Source organism: Lentinus tigrinus (assembly GCF_003813185.1).
Source record: "Lentinus tigrinus ALCF2SS1-7 unplaced genomic scaffold L226scaffold_23, whole genome shotgun sequence".
Lineage (NCBI taxonomy): Eukaryota > Fungi > Basidiomycota > Agaricomycetes > Polyporales > Polyporaceae > Lentinus > Lentinus tigrinus.
This window is the reverse complement of record NW_027137932.1, coordinates 132,900-150,769: the sequence shown is the minus strand read 5'-3', so window position 1 is coordinate 150,769 and position 17,870 is coordinate 132,900. Positions and strand designations below refer to the sequence as shown.

The 17,870-nt window shown below is 54.8% G+C and overlaps 7 protein-coding genes across 7 annotated transcripts; 5 read left to right on the top strand and 2 right to left on the bottom strand.

Moving 5' to 3' along the window:
• Window positions 1-606: 606 nt before the first annotated feature.
• Window positions 607-3,489, top strand: L226DRAFT_537204 (P-loop containing nucleoside triphosphate hydrolase protein). The gene is made up of 11 exons (XM_067681280.1): window positions 607-1,115; window positions 1,173-1,284; window positions 1,336-1,522; window positions 1,575-1,656; window positions 1,713-1,801; window positions 1,851-1,938; window positions 1,996-2,170; window positions 2,224-2,381; window positions 2,433-2,966; window positions 3,026-3,146; window positions 3,207-3,489. The coding sequence occupies exons 1-11, from the start codon at window positions 690-692 to the stop codon at window positions 3,362-3,364; spliced, it is 2,130 nt and encodes a 709-aa protein (XP_067532951.1). The 5' UTR covers window positions 607-689; the 3' UTR covers window positions 3,365-3,489.
• Window positions 3,490-4,092: 603 nt separating this feature from the next.
• On the top strand, window positions 4,093-6,882 carry L226DRAFT_561843 (uncharacterized protein; the record flags this gene model as incomplete). Its single annotated transcript, XM_067683461.1, has 16 exons — window positions 4,093-4,261; window positions 4,316-4,455; window positions 4,506-4,644; window positions 4,697-4,762; window positions 4,814-4,963; window positions 5,017-5,054; window positions 5,109-5,316; window positions 5,366-5,379; window positions 5,437-5,482; window positions 5,538-5,669; window positions 5,721-5,748; window positions 5,799-6,141; window positions 6,196-6,341; window positions 6,398-6,493; window positions 6,553-6,700; window positions 6,744-6,882. Exons 1-16 carry the CDS (start codon window positions 4,100-4,102, stop codon window positions 6,880-6,882), a joined length of 1,995 nt encoding a protein of 664 aa, XP_067532950.1. The 5' UTR covers window positions 4,093-4,099.
• Window positions 6,883-7,665: 783 nt separating this feature from the next.
• On the top strand, window positions 7,666-9,330 carry L226DRAFT_546932 (uncharacterized protein; the record flags this gene model as incomplete). The annotated part of the gene is made up of 2 exons (XM_067682455.1): window positions 7,666-8,805; window positions 8,857-9,330. 2 exons carry the CDS (start codon window positions 7,666-7,668, stop codon window positions 9,328-9,330), a joined length of 1,614 nt encoding a protein of 537 aa, XP_067532949.1.
• A 496-nt stretch (window positions 9,331-9,826) lies between these two features.
• L226DRAFT_614840 (uncharacterized protein) lies at window positions 9,827-11,336 on the top strand (the record flags this gene model as incomplete). The annotated part of the gene is made up of 3 exons (XM_067686697.1): window positions 9,827-9,951; window positions 10,025-10,275; window positions 10,335-11,336. 3 exons carry the CDS (start codon window positions 9,827-9,829, stop codon window positions 11,246-11,248), a joined length of 1,290 nt encoding a protein of 429 aa, XP_067532948.1. The 3' UTR covers window positions 11,249-11,336.
• A 1,315-nt stretch (window positions 11,337-12,651) lies between these two features.
• Window positions 12,652-14,097, top strand: L226DRAFT_537198 (GroES-like protein). Its single transcript, XM_067681279.1, has 5 exons — window positions 12,652-12,928; window positions 12,994-13,072; window positions 13,125-13,320; window positions 13,390-13,796; window positions 13,854-14,097. Exons 1-5 carry the CDS (start codon window positions 12,675-12,677, stop codon window positions 13,971-13,973), a joined length of 1,056 nt encoding a protein of 351 aa, XP_067532947.1. The 5' UTR covers window positions 12,652-12,674; the 3' UTR covers window positions 13,974-14,097.
• An 813-nt stretch (window positions 14,098-14,910) lies between these two features.
• Window positions 14,911-15,920, bottom strand: L226DRAFT_573123 (uncharacterized protein; the record flags this gene model as incomplete). The annotated part of the gene is made up of 2 exons (XM_067684788.1): window positions 14,911-15,381; window positions 15,435-15,920. 2 exons carry the CDS (start codon window positions 15,918-15,920, stop codon window positions 14,911-14,913), a joined length of 957 nt encoding a protein of 318 aa, XP_067532946.1.
• L226DRAFT_152896 (uncharacterized protein) lies at window positions 15,707-17,058 on the bottom strand. The gene is made up of 2 exons (XM_067672459.1): window positions 16,864-17,058; window positions 15,707-16,807 (listed from the first exon to the last, which is right to left on the bottom strand). The coding sequence occupies exon 2, from the start codon at window positions 16,580-16,582 to the stop codon at window positions 15,890-15,892; it is 693 nt and encodes a 230-aa protein (XP_067532945.1). The 5' UTR covers window positions 16,583-16,807; window positions 16,864-17,058; the 3' UTR covers window positions 15,707-15,889.
• Between the last annotated feature and the right edge of the window lie 812 nt (window positions 17,059-17,870).

Here is a 17,870-nt window from a genome sequence, read left to right as displayed (position 1 = left end):
AGCATCCTGGCAGCAACATGGTAGCCATAATCTGAAAATTTTCACATTGTTGTTTGGCCATTTGCGGGATGCAACATGCTGAAAACATGTGGTCTGTTGTAATTAATTTTGCGTGCAGCAACATGCCAAAAAGCATCTTCATTGTTGACAACGTTATGCTTGCCGCAACAAAGTAACAACACCATCGGGCGCCAATCTGGATGTCGCCCCGAGCAAAATTCAGGTTGTTGCGGACATGTTTGCACCCCCAAAATCCTCACAAAATCTTGGAAGTTGGGCGGGGCGGAATTCAAAATGCTGCAAAAAGCAACATTTTGACAACATTGATGTTGTTGGACCTCGCAGAATCAAAACAACATCCCCGGATAATTCCATTTGTGGCTACTATGTTGCTACCAGGATGCTGCTCGCAAAATCGCGGCAAAAGTCAGTCTTTTGCTACAATTTTATCAACATGTTGCGCTGCCAAACATGGATTAATGTTCTCGGTGCGAACAACGTTCGTCTGCACGCAAATATCACATCTTATCTGATAAGATGACTCGCAGGACCTCGCGCCAAAGCACGCCAGAGTACGGTGCCGGTGCGCATGCACGCAAAGTGTTCGGAACACACTCTCATGCATCTTACTTCCTAACCTCCTCCTCACGTCTGCTGAAAGGCCTCGAAAGCTGCGCGCGCACCGCTAGATGGCCGCGTTCGTCTGTCGCGAGTGTCTGGCCAACCCCATCAGGCTTGCGGTCTCGCCCTCTCTCTCCCGGAATCTCGGCACACGAGCCGTCTCGCGAGTTAACGCCCCCATCTTCGCTTCCTCACGTTCACAACGAACAACACTTGGGTTGAGGAACTCTCCTAGCATCCGTCTCTACCAGCACCTAGCGCAGCAACCGCAGAAGACCGACTCGCCTGCATCCGCGCAGCCGCCGGCAGCTCCGAAAGCCAAGCAAGCTGCTAAGCAAGACCTTGGAGGAGATGCGGTGCACATAACGCAGCGGGAGCAGCGGAAGAGGGATTGGAATATCATCAAGAAGTTAACGCAGAACCTGTGGCCGAAGGATGACTGGAAGACGCGTGGACGCGTCGTGCTTGGGTTTGGGCTGCTCATCTCGGGCAAGGTGCGTCTGCAAGAGTACAGACATCGACGTCGAAGTGTAACACAGGAGACTCTACAGCTTTTGAATGTGCAAGTGCCTTTGCTGTTCAAGCAAGTCATCGATGCACTCAACCTCGACGTGCATACGGTATCCACTGCATGGGTCGTCGCGGGGTCACTAATCCTTGGCTGTGAGTTCTTCTGAGCACACCTGTCTTTGCAACTCTCATGCGTGAAGGAAGATGGTGCGGCGCGCATCGGCGCAACACTATGCGGCGAGCTGCTGAATGCGACCTTCGCAAGCGTCGGACAACACGCTGTCCGCAAGGTCGCGCGGGAAACATTCGAGCATCTACTGAACCTGGACCTCAAGTTCCACCTCTCCCGTCAGACTGGTGGCTTGACCCGTGCGATTGACCGGGGGACGAAGTGCGTCTCTTCCTTTTGCTTGCCGTGAGGTCTTCAACTCATGTTCAGGAAGAGGCATCACGTTCATTCTATCGGCCATTATATTCCGGATAGTGCCCACTGCGCTTGAGATTTCGTTGGTCTGCGGAATTCTTGTGAGCAAAACACATTTCAACTGGGTGTGTCTGTCTAAATGTGAAGGGACGGACAGACATACAAGTTCGGATGGGACTATGCCGCGATCACTGTAGTGACTATGGCTGCATATACTTGGTTTACCGTTCGGACTACATCATGGAGGTCAGTCCATTTTGAAACTGGGATGGACGTGTCCTCACGCAGCACACAGGACCCGGTTCCGTCGTGAGGCTAACTCCGCGGACAACAAGGCCGCAACGGTAGCGGTTGACTCACTGATCAACTACGAAGCCGTGAAGGTAAGTCTCTAAACTCGGCATGTCATCACAGCGCACTCACATTCAAATGGGTATTAGCACTTCAACAACGAGAAGTATGAAATTGCGCAGTACGACAAGCACCTTTCGGCCTATGAGAAAGCGTCGATCAAGATCTCCACCTCGTTGGCGTACTTGAACTCCGGCCAGAATGTCATCTTCTCCAGTGCGCTCACCATGATGATGTTCCTCGCTGCACAGGGAGTCATCAACGGTATGCCGCTCTTGATATAACAGGATGCGTGCAGCTGACCGGCCCCTCGCTAGGCACTATGACGGTCGGAGACTTGGTCATGGTCAACCAGCTCGTCTTCCAGTTGTCCCTTCCGCTCAACTTCCTCGGTACCATTTACCGCGAGATGCGCCAGAGTCTCCTTGACATGGAGGTCTTGTTCAACCTGACTACGCAGAACCAGCCACCCAAGGTATGGGTTTGCCCATTCTTCACGGCACTACTTCTGCTAACCTCCCTACAGGACAAGCCAGATGCACGCCCGCTCGAACTCCGCGGTGGAGCCATCACGTTCGAGAACGTCAACTTCGGATACCACCCTGACCGTCCGATCTTCCGCAACCTCTCCTTCACCATCCCCGCTGGCAAGAAAGTCGCCCTCGTCGGACCCTCGGGGTGCGGCAAATCGACTGTCTTCCGACTGCTCTTCCGCTTCTACGAGCCCTCGTCCGGTCGCATCTTGGTCGACGGCCAGGACGTCCGCGACCTGCAGATCAAGTCGCTCCGCAGCGCCATCGGAGTCGTCCCGCAGGACACCCCCCTGTTCCACTCTGATGTGCTGCAGAACATCCGGTACGGCCGGCTAGACGCGTCGGACGAGGAGGTGTACGAGGCTGCGAGGAAGGCGCACGTGCACGAGGCCATTCTGCGTCTGCCGGACAAGTACAACACGAAGGTGGGAGAGCGCGGGCTGATGCTCTCGGGTGGTGAGAAGCAGCGTCTTGCTGTTGCGAGGGTGCTCCTCAAGGATCCACCAATCCTGTTCTTCGACGAGGCGGTGAGTATTGAGTTTCTGCGCTTGCGGGGTCAAGTGTTTGACTGATTGTGCTGGGGTAGACTTCGGCCTTGGACGCGCACACGGAGACGGAGCTCATGCGGAACGTGAACAACCTGCTCCAGGATAAGGCGCGCACGAGCATCTTCATCGCGCATCGTCTCCGCACCGTCGTCGAAGCTGGTAAGCTCTGTTGTCCTTCCGAGCGCTCCGTCTCGTGTATCTCATGCGGCATCTCGACAGACCTCATCATTGTCCTGAGAGACGGCCAGGTTGTGGAGCAGGGCACGCACGAGGAGCTGATGCGTGCAGGAGGGCTGTATTACAGCATGTGGATGCAGCAGGTGTCCGATATCACTTCGGACGCTGCTGTTACGGATACGACGGCGCAGCAGGCTTGACCGCGTAGATACAATTTTTTCTTAAACTTTCATTCAATTGCGTGGTTGTATGAGTGGGTCTACGACCTGTCTTGAGGTATGTGAGAGTTCTTCGTGCAGTGTTGGTCGCTGGAATGCATGTCGGTGCACATCCTGTATCCAGACTCAGTGCTCACCAGTCACCTCGTCTGGCAACATGAACTCGGTTCCCTCCCTCGACTCTCCGGGTTAGTAAAGGTCTGCAATTCCTCTATCTGCGACTTGCTACAAGACATGTTGATTCCTGAACCTAGAAGCGCGCTAGCCAGAGTCCTCGGTTGCGAAGAGTGGATTGCGTCAAACCGTCGAGCCGCAGTTGGCCCAATGGGATACAGGTTCGAGAGATCTCCGGGCGTATTCTCAGTTCAAGCACCAAGGGTCCCACACGATCAACTCGGACAGAATGATAACCCTTGTAGGAGTCAGTCCACGCGGATATAGTATGGGGCGCGGCTATGAGTATGATCTCAGAGTATGCTAGAGACCTATCGTACGTCTTTGTCGACCACCGTGTTTATCAAGTATTGACCACTCCTTGGATGCTGCGGAGGAGGGGGTTGTAACGTTGAGGAGGAGGAGAAGAACCCACCGAGGGCGCGCCAACACGTTGCGAGAGAAAGCTGTGCAATGGCTGTACGTACTCGTGCAGGTCTTCCTCCCATTTTGCCAGCTTGTCGCCTTCCACTCACCTTGGTGTCTCCGCATTATCCCCCAATTATGCGGTCGACTCGTCGTTCCAGGAACTTTGCCTCAGGCGATGCGCTGGCCAACGCCATCTGCGCCCTCGAGGTATTACAAGCGGCTTCGAACGTTGTCGTCAATGTGCCCTTCCTCAGCGTCATCTTCGGCTCGGTGCTTGGACTCGCCAGAGCTGTGGAGGTGGGTTTTTAGCTTAGGTACGAGACTGCGAGAAATGCTCATTGCAGATCACAGAGCGCGACCGGGGATAAGGAGCGTTATGTTCGACTCGCCAGGCGGGCAGCAGAGCTGTCGTTGCATATTGAGAAGTCCATCGAGTCGGATCCTCAGGCAATTGACGAGACCTTGCGATCCAGCCTCATTCAGCTTCATGGGTGTGTCTATTGTCTGCATTATCTTATACTGTCTCCGACCTTGCACACAGATTGATCTCTCGTATTCGAGGTGATGTCGAGAGACAGCTTCGCCGCACGGCGCTGGATCGTTTCTTGCATAGGGCCTCTATTGCGACTATCTTGGACGATCACATCGACGCGCTCGATAGTGCTTGGCGTGCATTCGATGTGAGTGACTACTAGTGACTCGGGAAATGCCTTGTACTGATTATCCCCGTAGACGGCCTGTCTGATTGCCCTTCGTGCGAAGATGGAGAAACAGGCCATGTATGACGACCATTCACAGGTGGGTCAGGCCCATAACAGAGCAAGTCCGCTCTACTTAACATTTCTTCAGTTGCGTCTCTTCAGATGGAGTGACCTGCGTTGTCTCAAGGTCCGAGGGACGTATCGGGTAGGTTGCTACGATGTCGGTCAGGAATGGCAAGGGAAGTGGGATGGGCGTACCGTGGTTGTACGCACGATACGACAGAGCAGGTTGGACCAGGTGCGGCGTCTGCATACCAAGTTGTATGACTATTGACGATTCCCCAATGCTAGCCCGACTACAATGCGCTGATATCGTACTATCCGAATATGTATGTACTGTCAAACATAGCACGGGTTCCGAGTATTCATGTATCCTCATCTAGCCATCATCCGTACATCGCGCAAGTATTAGGTTACTCTCATCCATCGTTGAATGAGAGGTTTTATGTCATGGATGCAGGTACGGATGCTAACGTTGCGAGGATTCCAAATGGTGGTCCGTGGAGCTCAACCTTTGCAGGAGTAGTGCCGCTCATGGAACAATTCCGAGGAAAAGACACGTTGAGCCGCATCCTTCTGTGGCTGCAGCACGTAAGTGTCCAGCTGTGCTTTCCAACTTCAGATGCTGACCAGGAGACAGATTGTTGACTACCAAGTAACATTCCTTGCGTCCAGTGCGCCCCATGCAACAAGCTGATGCTTATTGCCCCAGGAAGCTTTCCGTTATCTCGACGAACTGGGGCTCCCCGTCAGCGATGTGAGTTAACCTCCCCATTTTGATTGTTTCACCAGCGCTCAAGGAACGGAGTCAGTGTCACAGTCATGATCGCTGCCTCCCTTCCGCCATGCTCAACGAGGAGGGCAGGCTCATAATCGATGCCTCGGACTTCGAGGAGTCTAACTTGGGCTGCTTCCAATCACGTCTGCGTACCATATGCGATGAGGTGATTGTCCCATCTACTTCAACTTGTTACTAGTACTCAGCTATCTCTCAGGAATATGGTGCGCTCTCACCAGGAGAGGGTGAGTGTCCTTCATTTATGCTCTAGTAACTATTACAGAGCCGGGTGCAGACTTCGCGAACGACGACGACGTCGCATTACACGCCTCCTCCCTTCTCTCGCTGTTGCGATCGAGCATAGGAAAGCAAAACGGTCCGATTGACGTCGAACCTTTCATCAAATCCGACTTGGGGAACATATGGGCATCACACACGTTCCGGACGGAGGTCTCCGCGCAATGGGGCGACTACGGATACATCAAACGAGACGGCACCGCTGAGACCTTCATACGGCTTGGTCACATCTATGATCTAGTCAAGCCGACAGGGAAGATGTCTACTTTCTTTCTCAAGCGACCAACCGGAGATGACTGGAGACCGGCGGAAGATTACCCTTGGCCTGAAGACATGGTCGCGTAAGCCCATCATACGACCTGTTTTCACGACGGCTTTTGACTCGTATAAATCAGTCACACCTTCCATCGCGATGGAGAGGTCGACGAGATCGCTGTTGTTCGGACACTACCCGACGACTGCGAATACCACGACTTTTTCTGGAACCATGCCGAATCGGTTGCTGAAGAGCATGGCATCCCACTCCATGACATCGTATTGTGTAAGTACATCCACTCTCCTCGCCTTGGCTGAACTGTCTGATGTTTCGGAATCCAGTCGAGGAAGTCTTCCATTACGCCGGTGCCACCTATGAGGATGAGGATGACCTGGGCAATTTGAACGAGAGTCATGTTCGGTCAACAGACCTCGAAGGTGAAAACACTGCATTGAACATATGAGGAGGAATACATCGCTGATACTACTCCCTACAGACGCACCCTCCGCGCTGTACTTCCATCAGCGGCCACTCCTCGCTTCCGGCGAGGCCCCTCGTCCGTGGGGGTATTGGTCTCTAGATTGCGACCCCATGCCAGGGCCATGGCCAATTTTCAATTATCGCGGAGTGGAGCTGACATGCCAGTACGTCGGGTTGCCGTCATGTTACTCGACTATGCTCATATAGGCGGGAAAGCATGCGGTGCAATTACGCCCGTGTGTCTACCTTCGAAGCTGAAGTGCTCTCGTACCTGAACCGACTTCGTCGACGCGGCCACTTGATCCAAGACTTCTTTCCTTCGACTCGTATCGAAGAGCTGGAATAATGAGTCAACTTCTCAGCATGGGTACGAACACATTCCAGCTTATGGTCTCTTTTTTATAATACCCATTGATCGTCTGGTTTCAACTTGAACTATAGCAACATGAAGGTCTCACTTACGGAATGACTCGAGCACGTTGTTTCCTCATGATCTCGTATCAATACAATCAACACCGCCACTATATCGCGCCCTCTCACGAACTGCCAACTTCGTGTTGAACCCTGTCAGACGTCGACGTGAACTCAGCGCGAGGGGACTATATAGCCACCCGTTTCTCCCAAGCTCTCGCCTCCCCTACTGGCATGGCTCGCACTCTGCATCGCCGGGCTGAAAAGTCGCGCTCCGGACGCAAGAAGAAGTCGTCTGGCACAGGCACGACATCCATGAAGCCTCCCGCTCCTGCAGCTATCCCCGCTACGGTGTTTCCTCCTGCTGCGGCTGCATCTTCCGGTGTCCGTAGGAGCACACGGTTAGCAGAGAAGCAGTAGCAGGTCAGTATCTCGCCATACGTCTCGTAGTCCCATCGCCCCGCTCAATTTACTGCGCTAGCTGTACGCTCTGCACCTAGCGCAATCCTCGCTTCGACGAATGCTGACTATGCGGGCATTCGCATACCGCAGCACCCGCATACTTACCGCAGGCATTGACTTCGCATACTGTACCGCAGGCGTCGCACGGACGTGATCGGACCATGTGCGCTAAATCTAGAGCTGTACTCGTACATAAGGCGGGCGTCTCGGTTGTTACTAGTCTTCGACTTGCACTATCATCTACCCTCGGCTGAGCATGAACCTTCTCTCACTCAACGACGACATCCTTCTCTCCATATTTGCGCAGTTGTATGGTGAAGATGCATTGAATATCTCCCTCACCTCAAAGCATGTGTTCGCGCTCGCCGGACCTCGGATTGCCTCGGACATCGCATGCACGAGCCCTGAGGAATTACGACGACTTCACGCCTATCTCCTCTCGAGTATTCGCGGCACTCTTCGGGCGAAGTTTGTGGAGAAATTTGTCATACACATTCATACGTTTGCGGGCCACACCGACGACGACGAATACTACGCAAACTTTTCGCAGGCGTCTCTCCTCGGAGACATCCTGCTTCAGGCATCTAACATACGCGAGCTCTACTTCGATAGATTTCACCCGTGCCTCGAACGTGATCCACGGATTGCGCATGCGATACGATCTCTCACCAGTCTCGACAAGCTCGACCTGTTCGTCGTCGCGGATGCTTCCCTGTCTATCTTCGATACCCCTCACCACCTCGACAAGCTCTCGTACCTCAACCTGTGCTACTATTGTGGGGACGACCCAGTCAAAAATCAGACCAAGTCACTACCACCGCTCGTCTCCGTCCTTCCTTCTTTCCGCCACCTTGACACCCTCGCGATATCCTTCTTCGAACCGACAGCGCGTCTTCCTCGAGCCGCGAGACCTCCGCTTCCATCGATCAGGACCCTAGATCTATGTGAAGTGTCTACCCCGGCCCTGGACCTGGTGGATCTGTGCCCCAACCTGTCCGATCTCACGATCTCGCTCAGCTCGGATGGTGGCGAACGGATAGTTATCGAGGGTCCGAAGTGGCCTTCTCTCCGCCAGCTGAAGGTCGAGGAGCTTGATGAGGTTCGCTGGTTTCCCAAGCGCCTCGGCACTGTGGACCAACTCCAGATATGTGGTCGAATCCGACTGAACTCGGAGACCACCGCAGGGGGAGCCATGTCGCCAAAGGAACGCTTGCTCGAGCTCCTCCGGGACACGTCTCCAGTCGGTGTTTACATGTGCATGGAGTTGTCTGGTCAGGTTGAACAGACTTCAGGCTTCTGGAGCGATGTAGCTCGCGCAGCTCCACGCCTCCGGTCCCTCGAACTGCAACTCTACCGGCCACGGACTGAGGATAGCTGGGATGATTATTCATGGGTGGTAAGTACAGAATTCTTGTCGCCGTATCTGTCGTTCTAACACACTCTTCAGAGCGAACTCCCCAACGCGCTTCGCTCGTTGCCGTTGCAATGTCTCCGAGTTCTTGTTCTGCCTGAGCAACGACACCGGCCACGTGTGCCGGATAGAGAGGCGGAGGCAGCTAATGAGGCACGGGACCGGGAGGAGGAGATCAATCGCGTCAAAACCCTGAATGCACTGACGCCCCTGGTGGTCCACGCGTTCCCTTCGCTGCGATGCCTGTCCGTCGGAGACGCAGCAATCAACATGGATCTATGGGATGACATTCCTCTCGACCCCGCCGTCTCTGCACTGCAAGTGGACGAGGAAGCAGTGGAATGGGAGTGGGACTACCTGAGGCATCTGTTGGTGATCAGGAAGCAGCGCTGGTGGCGGGTCGTCGATGGTCCTCATGGGAGAGCGCTTGTGGAGATCACGTCGGGGGAAGGGGAAGCGGCACAGCGGGAGGTCGAGAATGTGACCCGGATCGAAGACAGCACGCACTGAAGGCGCGTCGCCCACGTACATCTTACTTCCCATCCTTCCGCTCACCCGAGGTTACGTCTTGTAGAAGTTGTCGTATCGCTCGCTCGGTGAAGTTATCTGCATGTACTCGTACACCGGGGGTATTCAGTGAATAATTCAGATCGGTAGAGCGGTTAAGTGAGATCATGGGTCGGGCGTGTTGCTACCACACCCCAACAGCGATACCGAATTTTACGTCAGGTGAGCGTGCACAATACCCGATTATGCATCTCTGGGTAGATTGTATTCTCTCATACTACCTGCAGTTGGTAGTCTCGAGTCAGACAACCTTCGCCCAACAAGGACAGGCTGGGAATACATGTAAAGATGTACGATCCTTAGGTGTGTTCGCAGTCCGTTCCGCGCCGACCCTGCCAATGAGAAGGTGAGGGGATGTGACGGATGATATTCCTAGATAATATGAGTTGGGGGCAATCGTGGACGGGCTTGAACCGCTACTACCACCATCCCAATAGCCATGACTGCCATCCCCGCCCTTGATCGCTTGAGAGAGACATTGGCTCAAAGCCTGCCGTACTGTGGCGGCACCTTTGAGTTGCCATCTGACTCCTTCGAGCTGTACTATGGCAAGGAGAATGCAAAGTGCGTACGCCTCTGAGCCCATAACTGCTGTCATGCTGATTGCGGGACTTGTGTAAAGATTTATCCGCCTTAGCAGCGCCGCGAGCAGCCATGAGGCTCTGGATGCACTTCAGTCTGCGTGCGAGCCCGCAGCATTCGGTAGGAACACAGAGACCGTACTGGACGAGACGTACCGTAAGGCCGGCAAGATGGACACGAGCGAGTTCGTCGTCCGGCTGGACGTCGTGAAGTCCGGTCTGCTTGACATCGTGTGCTCGAGTCTCCTGTCTGGCGACAAGTCGCGCCGCAGTGTCAGGGCTGAGCTCTACAAGCTGAACGTGTACGGTGAGTATCAGCGCCTGTTCTGAGTTCCCCTGACTGACTTTCATGTACGCACCCGACAGGCGAAGGCGCGTTCTTCAAGTCCCATACCGACACACCGACCAGCGGCACCATGTTCGGTTCGCTCGTCGTCGTGTTTCCCACATCGCACGTCGGTGGCAATCTCATCCTCCGCCACCACGAGCATGAATGGACGTTCGACTCTGCGAAGCTCCTCGCTGGCACGGCCAACCACGTCGCGTATGCCGCCTTCTTCAGCGACGTCGAGCATGAAGTCACCACTGTCACGTCGGGCCACCGCATCACCATCACGTACAACCTGTACTGGGGCAACTCGGAGACAGACCGTAAAGTCACCGGCACGCAGTCAAATAGCCTTAACATCCTCCAACCTTTGAACGTCAATGCGACCGGCGTAGGCCGCGTGTTGGCCGAAGCCTTGGAGGACAAGGCGCTCCTCCCGGAGGGCGGTACGCTCGGGTTCGGACTGCGGCATGCATACCCGTTCCCTCGTACCTGGGATATGGCTGTCGACAAGAAGGATCCGCTCGCGGCACTTCCCGCCCTCCTGAAGGGCAGCGATCTTGCACTGTTCGACGCCTGCGAGGCACTTGGGCTGAAGCCCCAGCTGAAGTTCTTAGGCGACACGGGGGAGAAGGACGATGAGCCGGTCCTCCTCGATCGGGCGATCCAGATCTCCGACGTGGAGGTATACGACCGAGTGGACGAGATGGTGACATACCACAACGGCGTGATCATGGAGGAGGTCGATGCCGACTTCAGGCCGTCGTCAGCGGACATAGCAATAGGCAACCGCCGTCCAGTCTACTGGGTGACCGAGGTGGGTAAGATGAACACGCTCGCATCCACGTACATCCACTACGGGAACCAAGGCGTGCTCAGTCATCTGTACATGACTGCGTGCCTTACTGTGGATGTGGGCCCTGTTGGAGATCGAAAGGCAGTGCGCGACTGAAGAAAACATCACTTCGGATGACAAGCGAGGTTGAAGCAGAGTACATAACCAGTTCTGACCTTCGTTCGAATGATAGTGGATAGCACGGATATGCAATCGTTTTCTTGGGATGAACGGTGTACACCGGCCCTGTAGCGAGTTATTAGAGCACCTTGCACTCTTGCATAAGTTGAAGCACACTCACTGCATCTGCTTGAGTCGACACGCTCACCGGGTCCCCAGGTCCGTCGTCATCGCGAGCCCCACCAGGCTGCCAGAACGCCTACATGTTTGCCAACCGGAACGAGAAGACGAGAAGGTTCCCGCAGAGAGCACTCGAACGCTCTCCTGCCGGTAACTTGCTCTCCGTATTGACACGACCTTTCGACTCGACGAAGACTCCTTGAATGGGGAGGCAGGGGGAGAGGATCCTATATGATCATTTGATCGGTGTACGCCAACTTACTAGCGATGCTGCAGTCTTCAAATGAAGCTTAACGACGCCATTGCATTGTGCAGGCTGTATGTATAGGCAACCACACGCAACCCTATCGACAACGGACTACATATCTTGAGAGCGGCTGCTAGCATAATGGTCATGAACGTACCACCCTGAAGCCTACGTCGAGAATCAGCCGTCCAACCCGGACAGCATCCAACGCGTTTATGAGCCATATTCTCTCTATGTCTCTTTCCTCTCTACCCCCCGCATCCTCCAGCTCGCACTTCTCAGTCACATCCGTCCCTTCGCGCTCCAGCGAGATGTTGCCCAGCGACCACGGGAGACTCACGATATCAGTTAGATGGCTACAGCCAGCGGGATGGTCTGATGAGTCGCCATAAGGTCGCCGTATAGCAGCACGACCTTCCAGCGCAAGAATAGGCTCAGGTGGTTGTTGGTCGTCCCGGCGAGGTCACGGCGGTTGAGGTCAAGACTCAAGAAGCACGGGTGTATGAGCGCTCGTGCGTAGCTTGGCAGCCTCAGCCTGCACTGTGCAGGTTACATCCTCCTCCATCATATGCAAATTCTGTACTATCCTGAGGCTACCGACGGGTCGTTCCACTAGTATGTGATTGACTACAATCTCGGTGTTCGGTCTTCTTTTTTGCCATATGGAAGTTGAGGTACGCAGCAGTGCCCGCAGTACACCGTCCACGGACGACAGCATCTTGCATATGTGATATGTCTCATGATCTGCATACAGTACTACTAACTTGTTGAAGAACCGGCGCCCAAGGCACTGTCGATATTTGACGATTCTTGCAAGAGCTTCCTGCAACCCAGAGCACCATGACGCTTACGACGGGAACAGAAGAAATGATGACGCATGAGCGGCCAGTCTCGCTCAGGCCAGAGTCTCAGTCTTGCAGTGTATAAATATCAGTTGGTGAGTGTTCCACTGTCGTCTTCAATCCCCTTTCTCTCTCTTCAGTTACCCTTACCACCATGCCATCCCAGAAATCCCTTGTCCTCCCCGTCAAACAGGGAGATTGGGAGGTCCAAGTCACCGACGTCCCCACTCCTGGATCACAGGAGGTCCTCGTCAAAATCATTGCTACCGCACTCAACCCGCTCGACTGGAAGATCCAGACGTATGGGATCTTTGTACAGAGCTATCCTTTCATCTCCGGCTCCGACGCTGCCGGAATCGTTGAAGAAGTCGGCAGTGCAGTGAAGAGCTTAGCCAAAGGCGACAAGATGTACGCCTCATGCTCACGGACTACTATTAGTATATACGCTTACAGACATCTGACTTCTTCTGCAGCGCTTTCCAGGGCAATTTTGATAACGCCCACGCGACATTCCAGCAGTACTGCCTCGCCTCTGCGGACGTTGCTATAAAGGTGCGCATTCGATCGCTAAATTCGCATCAGTCCCGATGTTGACGTTTCCTAGATTCCGGAGAATATATCCTTCGACCAGGCGGCATCTATCCCGCTCACCTTCGCTACAGTAGCCACCGGCTTGTGGGGTCACCACCCGGAGGCTAAGTCTGCGAAGTGGCCAGCTCCTTGGGAACAAGACGGCACAACCAGGTTCGCCGGAAAGCCAGCCCTCATCCTCGGCGGTTCTTCGTCTGTCGGGCAATACGGTACGCATCATCAGCAGGTGGATGTTGCATAGCGTCAAACTGACATTCATATGCATACGACTCGCATAGCGATCCAATTGGCGAAACTGTCCGGCCACTCTCCCATCATCACCACCGCATCTATGCGCAACGAGGCCCTGCTCAAGTCTCTCGGAGCAACACACGTCATCGACCGCTCGCTCCCGCCTGCGGACGTCCTGCAGGAGGTCCGGGACATTGCTGATGGCAAGCCTGTCGAGTACGTCTACGACACCATCTCGGAAAAAGACACGCAGGTGCTCGCGTATGAAGCTCTCGCCCCGGGCGGCACGCTCCTGCTCGTGCAAACCGTTTCGATCCCGGAGGACAAGAAGGTGAAGACGGACGGGAAGAGGGTCATCCAAGTCTTCGGGAGCATGTATTCCCCGTCCAACAGGAAGCTTGCGGCGGAGCTGTGTAGCCATCTTGAGGGCTGGCTTCGGACTGGGGTCGTTGTGGTATGTGCCCCACATGTCTTCATTCGACGTGTCGCTGACTACGTGCCCATCTGCCAGCCGAACAGAGTTGAGGTACTGCCGAAAGGCCTCGCAGGTATCCCGGAAGGTTTAGAGCGGCTGAAGCAGGGCAAGGTCAGTGGAACGAAGTTGATTGTTCGTCCTCATGAGACTCTGTAAGTTGGAACAGCAGTAGTGCGGCGTCTGAAAACACTGTATGACTAGTGATATGTATGATATATTCGGACCGCGTCAGCAGTTATGGACAACGCGAAATTGCGGTCGGATCCCCGTTCCACCCGTTTTCTCAAGTATTGTCCAAATCAGCATCCGTCGAGACTTGACGTGCTCTGATCATCGCGCTTGGCCGTCGCAGCGCAGGGAGCGCCGCAGGCTTGCGTGGATGTCTACATACGGCGGTGAGTCCCCGCAACGAGATTGTCGGATTTCGTGAGCCAGCGAGCGAGCGAGCGCTCGCTCGCAATATTTTCCGTGTGCGGATGGGCAGGTTTGCTCCAATAGAGATATGCGCTTGCAGTTGAACCCAGACCTAGAACAGGAAGTGTATTCGTTAACTCCTCAGAGCGAGAGCGGGACTTGTCCTTACTTGAAACTCTAACCGTTGTCTCCGGGCCTTCGCATCTCGCAGGTATTCACATACTTACCGCAGGTGCGCATTCGCATACTTACCGCAGCACGGACGTGATCAGACCATGTGCGTTTAAGCTATGTAGAACCGTACATAAGGCGGGGCGTCTCGGTTGTTACTCGTCTTCGACTTGCACCATCACTGTCCTCCCTCAGCTGAGCATGGACCTTCTCTCCCTCGACGATGACGTACTCCTCGCCATCTTTGCGCACTTGCATGGTCGATCCAGTGATGTAGCTCTCTCCTCCAAGCGAGTGTACGAGCTCGCTGGACCTCGGATTGACTCACACATCGTATGCACGAGCCCTTACGAATTACGACGGCTTCATTTCAGATTCGTCCCTGCACCATCGCTGTGTACGAGTACATGCAGATAACTTCACCGAGCGAGCGATGCGACAACTTCTACAATACAGAACCTCGGGTGACCGGAAGGATAGGAAGTAAGATGTACGTGGCGACTCGCCTTCAATGCGTGTTGTCTTCAATTGGGGTCACGGTCTCGATCTCTCGCTGCGCCGCTTCCCCTTCCCCCGACGTGATTTCCACAAGCTCTCTCCCTTGAGGACCATCGACGACCCGCCACCAACGCTGCTTCCTGATCACCATTAGATGCCTCAGGAAGTCCCACTCCCATTCGACCGCCTTCTCGTCTACTTGCAGTGCAGAGACGACGGGGTCAAGAGGAAGGCCCCACCATAGGTCCATGTTGGGTGCCGCATCTCCGACAGACAGATATCGCAGCGAAGGGAAAGTGTGGACAACCAGGGGTGGCAGCGCAGCCAGGGCCTTGACGCGATTGATCTCCTCCTCCTGGTCGGGTGCCCTCTTCTCTGCCCACGTCTGTAAGTCCAAGAAACATCGGACTCGCAACTCGTGCGGAACAAGCACTCGGAGACACTTCAATTGCAGCGAGCGAAGGGCATGGGGGAGTTCGCTCTGAAGAGTTTGTTAGGGCGACGAATCCGAAGACAGAAGAATTTGGTACTGACCACCCACGAATAGTCATCCCAATCCTCAGTCCGTGGCCGGCGGAGTTGCAGTTCGAGGGAACGGAGGCGTGGAGCCGCGCGAGCCACATCGCTCCAGAAGCCTGAAGTCTGTTCAAACTGACCGGACAGCTCAATGCACATGTAAAGACCGACTGGAGACGTGTCTCGGAGGAGCTCGAGCAGCCGTTCCTTTGGCGATATGGCTCCGTCTGCGGAGGTGTCCGAGTTCAGTCGGATGCGACCACATATCTGGAGTTGGTCCACAGTGCGGAGGCGCTTGGGAAACCAGCGAACCTCGTCAAGCTCCTCGACCATCAGCTGGCGGAGAGGAGGCCACTTCGGACCCTCGATAACTATCCGTTCGCCACCCTCCGAGCTGAGCGAGATCGTGAGATCGGACAGGTTGGGGCACAGATCCACCAGGTCCAGGGCCGGGGTAGAGACTTTACATAGATCTAGGACCCTGATCGATGGGAGCGAGGGCATTGAAAGTCTCGCCGCTCGAGGAAGACGCGCTGTCGGTTCGAAATAGCATATCGCGAGGGTGTGAAGGTGGCGGAAAGATGGAAGGATGGGGATGAGCGGTTGCAGCGACTTCGTCTGATCTTTGACTGGGTCGTCTGCAAGATAGTAGCATAGGTTGAGGTAGGAGAGCTTGTCGAGGCCGTGAGGAGATCGAAGATAGAGAGGGAAGCATCCGCGACGACGAACAAGTCGAGCTTTTCGAGACTGGTGAGAGATCGTATCGCATGCGCAATGCGTGGATCACGTTCGAGGCACGGATGGAGTCTATCGAAGTAGAGCTCGCGTATGTTGGATGCCTGGAGCAGGATGTCTCCGAGGAGAGACACCTGCGAAAAGTTTGCGTAGTATTGGTTGTGGTCGGGTTCGCTGTGGAAGGTATGAATGCGTATGACAAATTTTTCCACAAATCTCGCCCGAGGAGTGCCGCGAATACTACTCGAGAGGAGATAGGCGTGAAGTCGTCGTAATGCCTCAGGGCTCGTGCATGCGATGTCCGAGGCAATCCGAGGTCCGGCGAGCCAGTACAGTTGCTTTGAGGTGAGGGAGACACTCAGTGCATCTTCACCACACAAGTGCCCAAAGATTGCGAGAAGGACATCGTCGTTGAGGGAGAGAAGGTCCATGCTTGGCTGAGGGTAGATGATAGAGCAAGTCGAAGACTAGTAACAACCGAGATGCCCGCCTTATGTACTCGAGTACAGCTCTCGATTTAGCGCACATGGTCCGTGCGACCTGCGGTACAAGTCAATGGCTGCGGTAAGCATGCGGGTGCTGCGGTATGCGAATCCCCGCACAGTCACCATCCGTCGAAGTGAACGTCGCGCTGGGTGGAGAGCGTACAGCTAGCGCTGCAGCAGATTGAGCGGGACCGATGAGACTACGAGATGTATGGTGAGATACTGACCTGCGACTGCTTCTCTGCTAACCGTGCGCTCCTACGGACACCGGAAGATGCAGCCGCAGCAGGAGGAAACACCGCTGCAGGGATAGCTGCGGGATCGGTGCGCTTGATGGGTATCGTGTCCGTGCCGGACGACTTCTTCTTGAGTCCGGAGGGCGGCTTTTCAGCGCGGCGATGCAGAGTGCGACCCACCCCAGCAGAGGCGAAGGGGGGCGGGGGAAGGCATTGAGGGGAACGGGTGACTATATAGCCCCCGCACGTCACGTCGACGCCTGGCAGCGTCCAACGCGAAGTTGACGGTTCGTCGTGAGAGGGCGCGATATAGTGGCGGTGCCGATTATGTTTGATACGAGATCACGAGGAAACAACGCGCTTGAGCCGTCAATCTTCATTTTGCTATAGTCCAGGTTGAGAGAAGAACCCGACCGGAAGGTCAATGGGTGTTTAAACAGAGAGTGTAAACTGAAGTGGGTTCGCACCCGCGGTGAGGGATTGACTCATAATTCCACCAGCTCTTCGATACGAGTCGAAGGAAGGAAGGAAGTCTAGAGTCGAGTAGCTGCGTCGACGAAGTCGGTTCAAGTACGCCGAGAGCACTTCAACTTCAAAGGTAGACACATGGGCGTAAATACACCACATGCTTTCCAGCCTATATGAGCATAGTTGAGCAACATGACGGCAATCCGACGTACCAGCATGTCAGCTCTACTTCGCGATAATTCAGAATTGGCCATGGCCCTGGTATGGAACGGACGAAGCACCTCAGACGCGAGGGGTCGCCGCTGACGGAAGTACAGCATGGAGGGTGCGTCTGTAAGGAGTAGTATCAGCGATATGTTCCTCCTAGCTATGTTCAATGCATTGTTTTCACCTTCGAGGCCTGTCGACCATCCATGACTCTCGTCCAAATCCCGCGGGTCATCCTCATCGGCATGGATGGCACCGGCGTAATGGAAGGCTTCCTCAGCTGAATACCGAATATCGAAACGTCAGATCGAAAGACCGCGCGC

Excerpts from the sequence above, each read along its gene's own strand:
- L226DRAFT_537204 (XM_067681280.1), top strand. The coding sequence starts at position 690 with ATGGCCGCGTTCGTCTGTCGCGAGTGTCTGGCCAACCCCATCAGGCTT. Across the intron at positions 1,657-1,712 it reads CGTTGGTCTGCGGAATTCTT|ACATACAAGTTCGGATGGGA; the intron begins GTGAGCAAAACA and ends AGGGACGGACAG. Across the intron at positions 1,802-1,850 it reads GTTCGGACTACATCATGGAG|GACCCGGTTCCGTCGTGAGG; the intron begins GTCAGTCCATTT and ends CGCAGCACACAG.
- L226DRAFT_537198 (XM_067681279.1), top strand. The coding sequence starts at position 12,675 with ATGCCATCCCAGAAATCCCTTGTCCTCCCCGTCAAACAGGGAGATTGG. Across the intron at positions 12,929-12,993 it reads TTAGCCAAAGGCGACAAGAT|CGCTTTCCAGGGCAATTTTG; the intron begins GTACGCCTCATG and ends CTTCTTCTGCAG. Across the intron at positions 13,797-13,853 it reads TTCGGACTGGGGTCGTTGTG|CCGAACAGAGTTGAGGTACT; the intron begins GTATGTGCCCCA and ends CCCATCTGCCAG.
- L226DRAFT_152896 (XM_067672459.1), bottom strand. The coding sequence starts at position 16,582 with ATGGACCTTCTCTCCCTCAACGACGATGTCCTTCTCGCAATCTTTGGG.